Consider the following 16,218-nt stretch of genomic DNA (forward strand, 5'->3'; position numbering starts at 1 on the left):
TCTAGAAGGATAAGTGGTTTTGATGGGCAAAGAAATGGACAAAGAAAATTCCAGGCAAAGCCCATACCCAGAGCAAAGGCACAATGGAATTGAAGTATACAGGGCTTGTCTGAGAAACACTGTGGCTTAAACCTTTAAAGACCCAGCTAGGAATTCTTGTTTCCTGCTAGATTTATGCAGGAGAGGATAGTCAGTGGTCAGAAGGAGCTCTGAGCACAGTGTGAACTGAAGAAAGGGCAAGGGGGGTGGGGTGGGGGGAGGACATTAAGCAGTAAGACCACTCAGCATATGGCTCGAGGATACTGGGTAGAAACTGCTTCCAAAGGCTGATTGATGGCTTAGGGGCCTCTAATTGGATATGGGCATCAGCCCAGGAAGTGGACCGGCCTATCTGTCCCTGTAGCAAGAGCCTTCTCTCTCCGTGGCTGGTGGTTACATGCTCTGCCAGGAGCCACCAGTGTGGACCACAGATCAAAGATTAAGGAAGAGAGGTTAAGCTCCTGAACCACACGCTCTCCTGTTCCAGCTAAGCAAGCCGAGCCTTGGGCCGCCTGCCTCTGTCTTCTGGATCTAGTAGATCCAATGTCCAGCCTCCTCTGGCTCTGGTTCCCACTGCACAGAGGTGGGGGTGGGGCGAATACCAGGGACTAGATGCAGGTAGCCCCTACTTCCTGAGCTGAGGTTTCCCTGCTCTGTAGCCCCCAAAGTCCCAGCTATGATGCTAGTTTCCTGGGGCCACTCCAGATCCCAGGGCCTCTTGTTTTCTGTCTGGAGATCCAAGGCCCAGAGAGGAGTGAAGATGAGGGAGTTTACAATGTGTCTGCCTTGCAGGTTTGGGAAAGAGGCAATAAATCCAGCTTCAGATCTATCTACTGCTGTCCCCCAAGTCCATGTGTTGCCCCTGTTGAGTTTCCGGCACTTTCAGTCACACCTTCCAGAACCCTCAGGGAAGGCCCTTTGGGAAGGTGTGGGAGGTCACATTCTTGGGGGGTGGGCTGGAGGAGGGATCACCCTCTGGACTAAGGGTCTTTTAACAGATAGTTTCCCCCCTTTTGCTCCTGGGCTACAGCTAGGAAGTCACAGGCAAAAGCATGTCATTGGAGACTTTTGCAACCAAATACACATCTGACCATCTGCCCCCCCCCCCCAACACCCTGTCTCTGTCTTCATTCTGTCCCACCAGCTCTGGATCTCTGGAGTGTTCCATGCACACTCCCTGAGTGAGTGGAGACCTGCATGGCCAAGTAGGTGAAGAAAACCGGCACATTCCTGGGCTCTGGGTGCTAATGGGTCATCCTGGCAAAGGTGCTGATGAGCAGCCTTCCGGGGGAACTGAGTTGATCACACCATCCAGGGCTCCTTCCCAGAGCTAGTCTGTGAAGGCCAGTGTGATACAGGGTGATGGAGGGAGGTGGAGAAGTGAGTGTGGGGGGCAGCAAGATAGCTCACCTGGGAAGGCACCTGCTTTGTCATGCCTGAGATCCAGGTTCGAGTCCAGCCCCTGCTGCATTGGGAAAAGTTATGGTGCTGTGGCGTCTTTCCCTTTCTCCTTGTGACTCTTTGGTCTGAAAAAGTTAGTTCAGAGCTGTGACTCCCCACAGCCACGCTGCCTGCCAAGCACTGCTGTTGAGTCCTTCTTATCCCCTCCTACTATGCCCCCACCCCACTCCAGCTCTAGACCTTAACAGAGACTGGCTGTCTCTGAGGGTCCTTCAAGGGAGCTTGTTTCTGTCATACCCACAGCCAGCGCTGGGGTCTTCCTGATTGTCACTCCCCATCTCTCTCTGCTCCTGAAGCTTTCTACCCGCAGGTGGGGTCTGGGGACTCGAACCCAGGTTCCCGAGCATGGTAATGTGTGTGCTTTACCAGCTGAGCTGCTACCTGGCCCTGTACCAGATATTTTACTTATCCACTAAATATATTATTTTTTATTTACAATTTTTGTATATTACTTTGGTAACCTGTCACTTTACTGTATTGGCATGTTGCTTGATTTCTCTTTCTCTCCCTCTCTCTCTCTTTCTTTCTCTCTCTCTCTCTCTAATACATATATATATATATATATATATATATATTTTTTTTTTTTTTTTTTTTTTTTTTTTTACCAGAGCACTGCTCAACTCTGGTTTATTGTGGTGTGGGAGGATTGACCCTAGAACCTTGGAATCTCAGACATAAGAATCTGTTTGTATAACCATTATCCTTACCTCCCCTGCCTTGACATATTGTTTCTAAGAGTTTTTAGTGGATGCTTTATGTATGTTATTCATCTATAATTTTATTTATTCATTTATGTATTTATTATTGTCATTAGGGTTATCATTCTGTGCCAGCACTAAAAATCTACTGATCCCAGTGGCCATTTTTCCCTTTTATTTATTTATTTTCCCTTTTGTTGCCCTTGTTTTTACTGTTGTTGTAGTTATTATTGTTGTCGTTGTTAGATAGGACAAAGAGAAATGGATAGAGAAGAGGAAGACAGAGAGGGGGAGAGAAAGACAGACACCTGCAGACTGGCTTCACCGCCTGTGAAGGGACTCCCCTGCAGGTGGGGAGCTGGGGGCTCGAACCAGGATCCTTACACAGGTCCTTGCACTTCATGCCATGTGCACTTTACCCGCTGCGCTACCACCTAACTTTCGATTTATTTATTTATTTTATTTGCTAAAACAGTGAGAGATTATGAAGGAAGGGGGGGGGCTTAGAGAAGGAGAGAGAAAAATAGATACCTACAGCTTTGCTTCAGCACTTCTGAAGCTTTCCCTCTGCAGGTGGGGAGCAGAGGCTCCAGCCCGGGTCCTTACACATGGTGCTGTGTGCGTTTTACTGGGTGTGCTACTGCCTGGTCCCCAATAATGACAGATTTTCTTAAATTTTATTTTATTAGTGACTTAATAATCATTTACAAGATCATAAGAGTACAGGGACTGAGTTCCACCCCATACCAACCACTGCAATATTTATTTTTAAAGAAGACCAAAATTGCATTTTGACTTCTCAGTCTCATGGGAGGGGACTGGCCACTCAACTTTGTCTTGCAGGATAACATGTACACTCTACTGGGTGAGCCATCACCTGGTCCCGTAGCTAACTATTTTTTCCTTTTTATTTTCACAAAATTTTTTTTCTTTCTTTTTGTCACCTGCAGACCTGCTTCACCGATTGTGAAGGGACCCCTCTGCAGGTGGGGAGCCAGGGGCTCGAACCGGGATCCTTACATTGGTCCTTGGGCTTTGTGCCGCCTTTGCTTTTATTTTCACAAAATTTTTAAGTGCAGGCCAAAAAGCTGCAATTGACTAGCTCTATCTCAAAAGTCTTCTACTCAGATGTGATTCAGGAGAGACAGCTGAGCAAACTGAAAAGCAATGCAGGGTGACCCGTTAGGTGGCACAGTGGATAAAGCATTGGACTCTCAAGCATGAGATCCTGAGTTCAGTCCCTCTGGTTCTCTCCCTCCTCCTCTCCTCTCTCTAGCATTGATGCTGGGGCTGCTGACAAAACCAAGATTCCCAGCTACCTTTAGGTGAAGCCAGGGTTTAGATGGGGCTTTGATTTGTTGTCTGGTGGGCTCCCATGTTGGTGGGATTAAATATAGCCCCTTTGCTCATTACCTGGCTATTGTGGGCAGCCTCTTGCTGGGTTCCCCTGCTCCCTAAGTCAGGTAGGAGTTTAGGGAGGAGCCCGCTTCTTTGTCCTGGGCCCTTTGGCCCATTCCCTCCTTCCCTGTAAAGCAGCTGGTTCTGCACATGTCTGAGTCTTGGCTGGAGTGGGCACCTACCTGGTTTCCCTCATCCCAGGTGCTCACTGTCCTATCAGGAGGGCATCCCGCTGTCTAAAGTAGGCGGCTTTGAACAGTGGGCTCTGCTTGTTGCTTCTGTCTTCAGATCGAGTAGAGGAGTGGGGCGACTTGCTGACTCTCAGACTCTGATCCAGTCCTGGCAGGGAGGGTCTTGGAACATGTCCAAGGGCTTGAAAACAGTGAGCTGGAGCTCACACAGCCCTTTTGCTTTTGTACATAGGGATAGGCCTTCCTCTAGCCAGATGGGCATTCTCCAGTTGCCCTCTACCATAATCAGCTTTGCATTTTCTATTTCTGGCCCTGTTCTCACTTCGCCTTGGGTGGGGAAGCAAGATACATACTGAAAATCATTTCTTTCTTTCTTTTTTTTTTTAGAGAGATGGATTTATTTGTTTATTTATTTATTTATTGAGTGACCAATCAGAGCATGTGACATCAGAGATCGAAACAGGACTGCTTCATCCAAGGAATATGTTCTACCTGCTAAACAACTTCCTGACTACTAAAGACACTTTTTAAAACGTTTTTTTTTAATGTGGCTGGAACCTCAAATATGCACATACCAGTGTCCCCAGGGCAAACCTTTTCATTCTTTTTATTTTAGAGGAATAGAGTAAGGAGAGAGAGAAAGACAGATACAGAGAGGAGAGACACCGCAACATAGCACCACCATCCATAGAGTTCCCCTATTGTCCTCCACAGTGCTCCTATGTTATGTGGTGCTGGGACTCGGACTCAGGGCCTCTTGTATGATAGGGCATGTGTTCTACTGGGAGAGTTATCTCCTGGCCTCAAGACAGAAACACTTAAAATACTGAGCACCTAAGTTCTCTTTTCTTTCTTCCTTTCTCCCTCCCTTCTTCCCTCCCTTCCTTCCTTCCTTTGTCTTTCTTTTTTCTCTTCTTGTTATTCGATAGGACAGAAAGAAAGTAAGAGGAGAAAGGGAGAGAGGAAGAAAGACAAAGAGACACTTGCTTCATCACTCTTAAAGCTTCCCCCCAAGGAAGCAGGGGATTGAGCCAATGTCTTTGCATGAGGTAATGTGTGCACAACCACCTGGCCCCCATCCTTACATTCTTACAGTCCCACACAAAGGTAGTTGAGGGGTGATGCTATTTCCTTCTGCCTTTGATTCTTGTACCTGATTCTAAGGAACACCCTTCAGAGTGGCTGGTCTCAAGGTGATACTAAATGGGACCACTTTGTGAGAAGATGATAGCGGACAGGGAGACGGCCTGGATGTGGCCCAGCGATGTTTGCATGGAGTCTGGAGTCTACGGAGCAGTATTTCCACCCTGATTAGGAAGCAGGGAAGAGGCTTCTGGTTCTGCCCGGGCAATGCTTCTTATCAGCTCTGGGCAGTAGTATGAGGCTGTCAGCAGGGAGGCTGAGCAGGGGAGAGATCTAACTAGCATCTCTCCCATCCTCATGCACACACCCTATGTCACAGCAATCTCCCCGCCAAAACACATACCCCCACTTTCCCAAATGACGTTCTCCAGTGTGGATTATTCTAAGAGCGTGTTTACATCTGCAAGCATGTGTCTGCCTCCCCTCTTGTCCACAAACATCAGAAACCTACACACACACACACACACACACACACACACACAATTAAGTACAAAATATGTATGTAAGTGTGTATACTAAATATACAGATGGTTTTCCCTGCCCATGAGGACATGCAGGCACACAGACCTACATGCTGTACAGTGTAGGAGTGAGCTGATGTCACCCTCCCAGAATAGCTCAGATCAGCTTTACTCAACCTCAGGTTTCTGCCTGTGGTCAGGGAACTGGAAGGTAACCGTGGTAACCAAGCCAGCCAGCAGGCCCAAGGGCAGTGGGAAGGAGGAAAAGTCATGCACAACCTACCTACTACTGACAGAGGGTGTGGGATCTCCCCTCCCATAAGGCCTGAGTCAAGCAAGGCCAGGGAGAAGGAACAGTTTTCAGTGTGTGTGTGTGTTTGGGCATGGGGGTGTGGGTGTGTGTGGGGGAAGGTGTCTGTTCTGCAGGGGCAGAAGTGATGGTGCAAGTCAGCCTAGATGGGCTCTCAGTTTCCAGACCAGATGAGGCATAAACTTTTATCCTCTCCACCCCTCACCTCTGCCTGCCCACTCAGCAGTGGGGGAGTCCAGGGTCAGTCCAGTACACCAGGACATTGAATAGCCAGATTCAACACCAGGCCCTGAGGGGAGGGGAGCTGAAGGAGGAGGAAAGAGTGGGGAGAAGATGGACCAACCACAGCTCAGCAACATGGAGTACAAGCAGGCGGCAGGCAGACACCCTGGGGACAAGTGGACTATTGACTTTGATCATCTAAAGACCCTAGGCTGAGACCCTAGGCAGTTTGCATAACCCAGAAGACTTGGGTTTGAGTTCCAGCCACCAAATGGGAGATTAGTGCAAACAGGAAGCTTCATAAGCAGTGGGCAGTGCTGTGGTGTCTCTTTTTCTCTCCCTGCCTCTCTCTCCCTCTCTGTCTCTCCCTGGAGAGTGATGGAATTATGCAGATGCATAATAAAATACGCATATTCCTTATTTGTTGGATAGAGACAGAAATTGAGAGGGAGGGTGTCAGGCGTAGCGCAAGGACCGACTAGAGGATCCTGGTTCGAGCCCCCGGCTCCCCACCTGCAGGGGAGTCGTTTCACAGGCGGTGAAGCAGGTCTGCAGGTGTCTATCTTTCTCTTCCCCTCTCTGTCTCCCCCTCCTCTCGCCATTTCTCTCTGTCCTATCCAACAACAACGACAACAATAATAACTACAACAATAAAACAACAAGGGCAACAAAAAGGAATAAATAAAAAAAATAAAACAATATAAAATGGTGTTAAAAAAAAAAGAAAAAAGAAATTGAGAGGGAAGGGGAGGTAGAGAGGGAGCAAAACAGAGAGACACATGCAGCACTGCTTCACCACTCAAGAAGCTTTTCTCTTCTCAAGAATGTGGGGGTCAAAGGCTTGAACCTGGGGTCTTGTGCATGATAATGTGGGATCTCAACTGGGTGTGTTACCACCAGGCCTCCAAATGAAAAAAAAAAAAGTGAACCACTAGAATGTGTTTTTTCATAAAAAAAGGATCGGGGTTCTAAATCTAGACTTGAGTGCTAGTACAGTTCAGTCATTTGGGAATTAAATGAAGTCAAGCTGCATTTCCCTGAGCTTGTAAGCAGACAGAAAAGAGAAGAAGCTGTGTGTGTGCTTGTGTGAGTACATGTGTATTTGTGTGTGGAGGGAAGCAGGTAGGGAGGCTTCTGATTCTTGTTGATTCTGTCTAACCTAAAACAATGTTCAGGGACTAATCGGCAGTGATGACGTTAAGATAATGGGCCAGGGGCTGGATCCGATCTCCTTGATCCTATTAAAATGCAGTAGTTCAGTTGGTAGAACACAGGACTTGCCTGTTCGAGTCTTCTGTTTCTGTACCCAGCACCACATGTGCCAGTGTGGTGTTCTGACTTTTTCTTTTTCTCTTTTTCTTTCTTTTTTCTTTTTCTGATATGAAACTCTCATACGAAATAAATAAAATGTTTTCTAACATGCATGTCATGCCCCATAGTGGGAGATAGAACGATGGAACGCACACTTTTGCCAAGTGAGAAGACCTGGGTTTGAGCCCCCAGATGCCATATGGGAGAATCACGTAAAGGGGAAGCTTTGCAAACAGTATGCAGTGCTGTGGTGTCTCACCTCTCCCTCTCTCTTCTCTTTCAGCAGACAGCATTGAAATTGTGTAGGTACAGCACCTTGTGTAAACTCTTTTGGGGAACAAATGCAGAATTTTCTTCCGATTTCTTGCAGTGTTGTCATCTGGTATCATAGCTCTGTGGAACTAGGGGGGGACCTGGGTCACCTGAAGCGGCCATGTGTAATGAATTGAAGGCAGAAGAACTAGTTCCAGGCCTGCTTGTGTTGAGAACTAGCTGTGTGACCTGGTGAGTGACATGAAAATCTCCATAAGGACTGAGTTTTCTTTTCTGAGACAAAAATCAGGTGGCAGTCTTGGCAGTCTAGGAAGTCAGGCTCTATACTAGAGCAGGACCAGAATACTAGGCCCAATGACATGGCCAGGATGATGCGGAGCATTTTCAGATTCAGGTGCTAAAAGCAGCCATGTCCACCTGTCTGTTTGCACCTTGACCTGCTTCCCTGAAATCTTGGTCAGCTCTGCTTTCTATGGCTTGTTCTCTCATTTTAACTCCCAGCTCTGCTTCCTGTAACCAGCTATTTCATATCCAAAGAGCAGAGAGAGCTAAGAGTCATCTGGCTAGAGTCAGCTTCTGGGTAGAAACCAGCAGAGACCTCCTATGATAAGTGGGCATTGCTGGCATACTAGAGTCTGGGGCATTTGGATGAGCTATATGAGTTGAGGATGGAGACTCTGAAATCTGGGCTCTTGTGGAATTGTAGGGCATTTGAGCAAAGTAACCCATTTGCATTGATTTGTTTTACTTATTTATTTATTTATTGATAGAGGCAGCAAGAGAACAATAAACCATAGCACTGAAGTTTCCTTCAATATGGTGGGGGCAGGATTCGTACCTGGGTTTCCCACATGGCAATTTTTCTGGCCCTAAGTAACTTGTTTGCAAGCAGCCTGCAGACTGTTACTGAAGCCAGATGTCACCCCACCAGTATTCTCTGGTATTTGTGACACTACTAAAGAAGAGAGCCCAGGATAATATTCATTCATTCTGTGGGAGAATGACTAGTGAGGATTTCCATAGAGGTAAAGCTTGTTGGGTGGGGGTGGGGGGGGTGGGGGGGTGAGGGAGTTCAGAGAGTGTGAAGGAGAAGAGATCCGAGATCCGGAGGTGATGGCAGGAACCCTGGTTCAGCTGGACCAGGTACATCCAGGTGAGCACAGAATGGGGGCCATGTTACAGGACATAAGGCTGAGAGATCAGTTTATTTTTATTTATTTATTTATTTTATGATATTTATATTTCTCACTACCCAGGGTTATTGGTAGCTGGGGCTCAGTGCTGGCACTACAAATCCACTGCTCCTGGTGGCCTTTTTCCCTTTTATTTAGTTTTTTCGTTCTAATTTTTAAAAATGAGATAATCAGAGAAATTGAGAGAGGATGGGGAGATATTGAGAGGGAGAGAAAGATAGACACTTGCAGACCTGCTTCACCACAGTGTTCCCCCCTGCAGGTGGGGAGGGGTGCTCAAACCCAGGTAGGTCCCTGTACTTGGTAATATGTGCCCTTAGCCAGTGCATCAACGCCTGGCCCATGAGATCATTTTATTTTATGAGAAAGAGAGAGGGAGAGAGAGAGACAGACCAGATGGTTCCAGCAGATGCAGCACCAGGGACCAGACCTGAGTTGCCATGCTTTCAGGTCCTGTCTTCTATTTGCTGAACCATCACCTGTCCCCAAAATGGTCTTAATGATTAAGCAAGGAGTGTGGACATATGGGGGTGTCTAAGGCTGATCAGAGGAAAGCCAGAGCAAGAGAAGGCAGGACTTTAGGAAAGGAATCTAGGAATGGGGAGAATGGGGGGTGGTGGTGGTGGAAGGGTGGGCTGAGTCCCCTGCAAGTGGCTAGTATGAAGACACGACAGGCTTTATGACCAGCTCTGAGAAGCAAAAGACAAGAAGCTGAAAGGGAGGAGCTGGGGTGGTGTGTGTGTGTGTGTGTGTGTGTGTGTGTGTGTGTGTGTGTGTGTAGGGTGGGGAGGGGGTAATGATGGTACAGGAGCTGGAGATCAGGAAGAAGCTGACTTGTGGGAAAACATGGCTTAGAGGGACACTGAGGGAGTGGTGGGACATCCAAGGGAAGGTGGCAGAAGGAGGGAAGGATGTGAAGACAGACAACACAGATACAGGAGAGTAAATATCAAATGGAGCTCATGGCCAGAATCATCTCTCTGGAGAAAGAAGGAGGAACGATGGGGGTTGGGGGGGCACAGTATGCAGGGAAAGTTCTAGGGAGGCTCAGGGTAGGAGAAAGATGATCCTGGGGACTAGGGCCAAGGAAAAGGCAGGGAGACTGGTTGTAGTAGGAACTCAGCAGGGCTAAGAGCCCAAGGAAGGTCAGCATGAACAGAGGATTTGATTCTCTCACCACATATGCACAGAGCACCATGCATGGAACACCTCTGATCTGCAGACACCTCGGTCAGAAATTGTCCCCATTCAAAAGACATTTAGGTCACTGGTCATGGTGCCAGGCCTTGAGCACCCGCCTACATGTGGGAAAGGAAACTCCAGGCTGGATTCTCATCCCAAAGCTCCAGTGTTTACAAACACTTCAGCCCACAGGGAGGAAAGACTGGGGGGAAAGGGGAGGAGAGATGCATATTGTGCCTTAAGACAGATCACTAGTTCAGACATCTCTGGCATTTAAAGTAAAGTGAGAAGTAGGAGGGGAAAAAACACCCAAAACCCAAAGGGACAGAAAAATCTTGCGACACTCTGACCACCCTTACCCAGCAAATAGGTGAGACTGGAATGCTTCTAGGAGAGAGCAGAACTTGTTGGGTGAGTGGAGGATATTGTGAAAATAAGTAGACACCTTAGTACTCATTTTTTTAAGGACCAAGGGGAAAAGCTATTCAGACTAGTTAAAGGAACTGGGCAAGTGGTAAACTGGTGACAAAGCGCCCAGGTCCGCGGTTGAGACCGTAAGCGCTTGGAAAATGTGGGAGCCTGAAAGGACATTGAGAAGTGGTATTTTCGAAGACTTCCTGGAGCTTGAAAGAAGGGCGGAGGGGAGAGGTCCGGACATTCCCAACTTGGAGGTTTGTGGGGGCCGCTTTCCCCCGCCCAGAGCCTGGGGCCCCTCCCCACTCCCCCCTCCCCCCTCCCCCCTCCCCTTTCTCCATCCAGCCTTCTTGGGTTAGTTAGCCCGGCTCGGGTTCCCAGCACTGACGTCAGCCGGCGATGACCTCACCATAGCGGAGGCGGCGGGGGCGGGCCCGTGAGGTGCGTGCGTGCTGGGGGGGGGGGGGTGCGGGGTACCAGGCCCCGCCCTTATCCGCTGGCGGAGGCCAATGAGCTACGCCTCCGGCCCGCCCACTTCTCAGCACGGTATAAAATGTGCCTCCGGGTAAAGTCCAGGCTGAGTCCCATCCGCGGCGAGCGAGCGGTTCTTTGCAGAGCTGCACTTTCCATCCAAAGCCCCTCAGTGCTTTCCGCCGCCTCGACATGAGCCAGACCCGCTGGACCGGGAAGAGGACAGACATGCACCCAGAAATCGCCGCCGCGGTGGGCTTCCTCTCCAGCCTCCTGAGGACCCGGGGCTGTGTGAGTGAGCAAAGACTTAAGGTTTTCAGCGGGGCTCTCCAGGAAGCATTAACAGGTGAGCACAGGCCGAGGGACCTGCCGCCCCCACCCACTCGTGTCGTACTCAGTCACCGGAGCTCGGATCTGCCTGTCTGCAGCGTCTCTCTTTCCCTCTTGGGGCAGAGTTCCCCAAGAGCAGCTCCGGAGCTAGGTTCATCTCCGGTCCCCGCAACCCCCCATTTCTGTGCTCGGTCTCGGTGGGTGGTGGGATTGGGTGCCCCTCCCCCCAAGAGCGACTGAGGGCCCTTGTTGTAGGTATAAGATCCGAATTGGGGGGGGGGGGGAGAAGTATCCGCGACGAGAGCGCGGGCTCCTTGCCCTCACTCAGCCCCTAGATCCTGGAGAGAGGGAGGGAGCCCCCCAGAGGGGCGAGAGGCCCTTATTTGAGTTGAAGCTGAGCTTCTCAACACTTGGTCTAGCCGCGGTCCTGCCGGCCTTGTGGGGCCGCGCCGTGCCCGGCTTGGGGGTAACCAGCTGGAAGTTGAAACCGGGCGCTTTTGTGTTCTCCGATGCCCCTTAGCCATCTGCCACCTATTATGGTGCTGAAAGCTTTTAGTTCTCAACAGCGGGGAAGGCGGGGTGGGCAGGGGCGCGTCCTGACTCCCAGCTGTGATGGGGCAGCGATAGCCATCTCTGGCTGTGCCCATACAGATCCTGCTTTCAGAGGGACAACATATGTTTTGTCGAAACAATCACTTTTGACCCCCTCCTTTTTTTTTTTTTTTAAATGAGGCTTCACTGCTCCAGGCTGGCTGACTCTCTTTCAGAAAGAAAGAGATGGAGAAACAGAAAAAGCCCCCACAACACCAGAGCTCCCCTGAATATGTTGTGGGCCGCAGTGACAAAGCAGGCACACTATCCAAGTGAGCTATCTTGCCCGACCTTGACTACCTGAGCCAGGCTTATGGTGCCTGACTTTTGAACAGGGTTGAGGAAGCTACTGGGGCTGGGGTATAAGAGAGTGCAGGGGAGTTGGGCAGTAGCACAGTGGGTTAAGCGCACGTGGCGCAAAGCACAAGGACCAGCTTAAGGATCCCGGTTCCAGCCCCCGGCTCTCCACCTGCAGGGAAGTAGCTCCACAGGCGGTGAAGCAGGTCTGCAGGTGTCTACCTTTCTCTACCCCTCTCTGTCTTCCCCTCCTCTCTCCATTTCTTTCTGTCCTAACAACAAAGATATCAATAACAACAACAATAATAACTACAACAACAATAAAACAAGGTCAACAAAAGGGTAAAAAAATGTAAGATATCTTGCTAGCTTCATTTCTGTGCTCGCTGGCAGCACATATACTAAAATTGGAAGAGACTGCAGACCCGCTGTGAGCCCAACAGTGTGGCCTTAAATTAACCCAGCTCTTGGTCTCCAGGGGGCCTGTCTGGACATGCCAGCCCCAGACACACCCCTCCTCCTCTTTACATTGGAGCTGTTGCCAATCACTGGCCCCTAGCAAATGCCCTGATTTTGGAACCCCTTCCCAATACACAAATATCCACCTGTCCTGCTGGTGACATTCCCTCTGCTGTGGCTAGAGGGTTTCACCAGGTGCCAGAACTCAGGAGAAACCACCTTGTTTACTTAAAGTCACTGGGTCCCTTCCTCTCCTCTGTTCCCCACTCCCCCCCCCCCCCCCCCCCGACCCACCCACACACTGCTGCTCTAACCAGGCCATCTCCCCCTTTGTCTTGTCTCCCCAGAACACTACAAGCACCACTGGTTTCCTGAGAAGCCGGCCAAGGGGTCAGGCTACCGCTGCATCCGCATCAACCACAAGATGGACCCCATCATCAGCAAGGTGGCCAGCCAGATCGGACTCAGCCAGCCCCAGCTGCACCGGCTGTTGCCCAGTGAGCTCACCCTGTGGGTGGACCCCTATGAGGTGTCCTACCGCATCGGGGAGGATGGCTCCATCTGCGTGCTGTACGAGGAGTCCCCCGTGGCTGCCTCCTGCGGGCTCCTCACCTGCAAGAACCAGCTACTGATGGGCCGAGGAGGCCCTGCCAAGAACTACGTCATGGCTGTGTCTAGCTAGACCCCCAGCCTGCCCACCGGCACACTGTCCTCACTCTGCCGCCACATACCTCAACCTGGGGAACTGTGTTTTCAATGAAGAGCTATTTATATATATATACATATATATATATATATTATTATTTTTTTTAAGAAAAGGGGAGAAAAAAGAAAACCAAAAGATTTTTTTTTTTTTAAGGAGAAAAAAAATCCTTTAAGGGAGCTGCTTGGAAGTGGCCCTCCCCAGGTGCCTTTGTCCGGAAGCCAGTGTCTGCCTGTGGGAGAGGGCAAGGTGCCTGGGGTGGGTCTGGCCATAGCAGGAGAGGGGGAATGGGAGAGGGAGCAAGCTAGGTTAGCAACTGTGAATGAGAGAGGGCAGAGTCTGTCCTGACCAGCGGCAGTGGGGAGAAGCTGTCTCCCAACCTCGATCGCCCAGCCAGGCCACCTGCTACCCCGACCCTTCTCTTTCTCAGGGGCATCCAAGCCTGGACATAAACCATCCTGGGTTGCCAACTTTTGTCTTGCATTTTCCTGTGACCCTCAACAGAATGTGGAAACAGCCTCTCCTGGTTATTTCTGTCCTAAAGTAACTTCCCTGGAAACCATGCCTTCTTTCTCCTAGCCTCAGGGGCCAACAGATGTTGCTTCCTAGTCCAGTATCTAAAGCTTTCTCTTAGGAGGGGGTCTGAGAAGAGAGGTGGGGGTGGGAGGTGGTGGGTCTGTGGGCTTGGGAGGGAGAGCTCTCTGCTCAAGACCTCTGCTTTATTCTGTACTGCTCTATGTACATGCATGGCAGTTGGGGGGTGATTTGCAATGGAATTTTGGGACCCAAAGAGTATCTACTGGGGGATTCTTTTTTTTTGGCCAAAACCCTTCTTTTTGGAACCACATGGAAAGTCCCAGTGCTGCTGCCACTATCTCCTCAAGAGGGAGTTCAGAAGTTATAGGGAATGCCAGGCCCTTTATTACTGCCTCCTTTCTTTTTTTAAAAAAGCACAATACTCTCCTCCAGCCCTCCCCTCTCCTGTCCCTCCTGGTGAGGTCCCCCGGAACTAGTCTGTCTACCAGGATGGGTGTTCTCAGTCACTGTGCAATATGGCTGCCTGCAGCCCAGGAGAGTCTGGAGAACTGGCCTGAATGACTGCTCAGCGTGTCCTGGTGGCTCAGGGAGCCATCTCCCATTGTCCTTGGGACTGGGGCTGACTGGTCAGCCTTGAAAGGGGTTCCTTGGCTGAGCGGTAGAAGGCCTTGCATTCTGCAGGGCTACCTGGTGCCCTCACAGGCCCAACACTAAAACCAAACCTTGGGCATTGTGTTCTCTCCCTGGTGCTCAAAGCACCTGTGGGTGAGGCAGCTGTCTGTCTGTACAATCCAGATCTGTCTGTAGACGTGTGCAATATTTACTGTTCTGGGTTGGAGAACCAAGTTAAACCCCATTGGGAAGAAATCTTCAATTTCTCAGTGACACCAGCGAGGGGTCTCTCCACAAGGCCTCACCTTTCTTGAATCCCCATGAGAAGGACATTGCTAGGACATCTGATCAACCTGGCTGCCCTTCTGCTATTAAGGAACCTTCTTCCCTTACAAGGTCCCTCCTCCCACTGCCAGCCCCCCTTCCCTGATTTCTTAACTACTCAATTCAGACTGAAGGTGCTATTTACCAAACACTCTCTTTACCTGTTCTCTGCCAACCTTGCCTTTTTTTCACCCTCAGATTCCAAGCTGCCTTCCCAAGCCTACATTTCCAGTCTTTACCACTTTAAAGTTAATTTGGGCCCACAGACCCAGGAGCTCATTGTCTGGCCTGTGGGTTGAAACAAAGCTGTGAAACACTGCAGGTCTTGTTGTCATGTCTCCTCTGCAAACAGCCCCTGCCTTTTTTTTTTTTTTTTTAAAAGAAGCCTCTTGTTCTTGTGCTGAATCTCTTCTCTCTCCTCTTCACTTTTGACGTTCACTTTAAAAACAACAAAAATGCCCAGAGCTGGACTGTTGAGCAGGCCTGTCTCACCTATTAAGTAAAAAATAATAGTAGTATGTTTGTAAGCTATTCTGACAGAAAAGACAGTTACTAATTGTATAATAGTGTTTTTATATGGAAGAATGTACAGCTTTATGGACAAATGTACACTTTTCTTTTTGTTACTTTAATAAAAATGTAGCAGATGAAGTTCTCTTTCTCTTTAGCTCTATTCAAGAGACTAGAGCGAGTGACTGGCATAAGAGAAAATTCTAGGTGCCTGACAGGGTGGGTTTATTTCCAAGCAGCCCCTCTTCCCAGGGAGGCAGTGCCTTCCTTCTCTAATGCATATACACATTAAGAGAAATACTGAGAGAAGACGAGGCTGTGGTCAGAACATTCCCAAGTCAGGCCAAGTTTCAGCTCTTGCATCCTGCTCGTTAGACCTCAGTTGTAGTTAAGCCTCTCAGAAATCACACACACACACACACACACACCTCCACAGACTATCATGGTAAACTGGGGACTCAGGCTCTCTCACTGCCTGTGAGTTTATGATTCACTCACTACTGGCCATTTTTGTCTTAAAAAAATGATGGAGCAGTTGTGCTCAGAGATCTGTGCACGGGACCAGTGCCGCCACTTAGCTAGCTAGCAAGCAACTGCTTCTGAAAATAACTGGGAGCCAAAGGATTGTTACAGATTCAGGTTGTTTGGGTAGGAAATGTGGACACTCACCCCTGACTGGTTTCCTCCCATGAAGTTTCTCCACAGGTTTCCCCAACTCCTACCTGACTTGCCACCTCAGCAGCTCTCATTGAGGTGACCTGGGCTGCATTTTATCTCATGTTGTATTTGTATCCTATTTATATCTGGTTTATGGTGGTGCTGGGCATTGAACTCGGGACCTTTAGTGCCTCAGGCATGCAAGTCTTTTTGCATAACCATTAATGCTGTCTCCCCAGCTCTCTCTTGTATTTAAACACATTGGCTCATGGAGTGTCCCTCCCTTCACACACATTCTCTCCCTCCCCCCTTCCTTCCTTTGATGTCTTTCTCCTCCTCCTCAAATCTCTTTATTGGAGGAAATAGTGATTTTTAAAAAAAAAAACTTTATTTAATTTGATAGGACAGAGAGAAGTTGAAAGGAAGGGAGA

General features: G+C 49.3%; 1 protein-coding gene across 1 annotated transcript; it reads left to right on the forward strand.

Moving 5' to 3' along the window:
• The first annotated feature begins 10,855 nt into the window (after window positions 1–10,855).
• On the forward strand, window positions 10,856–15,271 carry BTG2 (BTG anti-proliferation factor 2). Its single transcript, XM_060178620.1, has 2 exons — window positions 10,856–11,113; window positions 12,792–15,271. The coding sequence occupies exons 1-2, from the start codon at window positions 10,960–10,962 to the stop codon at window positions 13,124–13,126; spliced, it is 489 nt and encodes a 162-aa protein (XP_060034603.1). The 5' UTR covers window positions 10,856–10,959; the 3' UTR covers window positions 13,127–15,271.
• The last annotated feature ends 947 nt before the right edge of the window (window positions 15,272–16,218 follow it).

Source organism: Erinaceus europaeus, chromosome 19 (genome assembly GCF_950295315.1).
Source record: "Erinaceus europaeus chromosome 19, mEriEur2.1, whole genome shotgun sequence".
NCBI classification, from domain to species: domain Eukaryota; kingdom Metazoa; phylum Chordata; class Mammalia; order Eulipotyphla; family Erinaceidae; genus Erinaceus; species Erinaceus europaeus.

Bases quoted from the DNA above. Each gene is read 5' to 3' on its own strand.
- BTG2 (XM_060178620.1), top strand. From the start codon at position 10,960: ATGAGCCAGACCCGCTGGACCGGGAAGAGGACAGACATGCACCCAGAA. The intron at 11,114-12,791 runs GTGAGCACAGGC...TTGTCTCCCCAG, and splicing joins TCTCCAGGAAGCATTAACAG to AACACTACAAGCACCACTGG.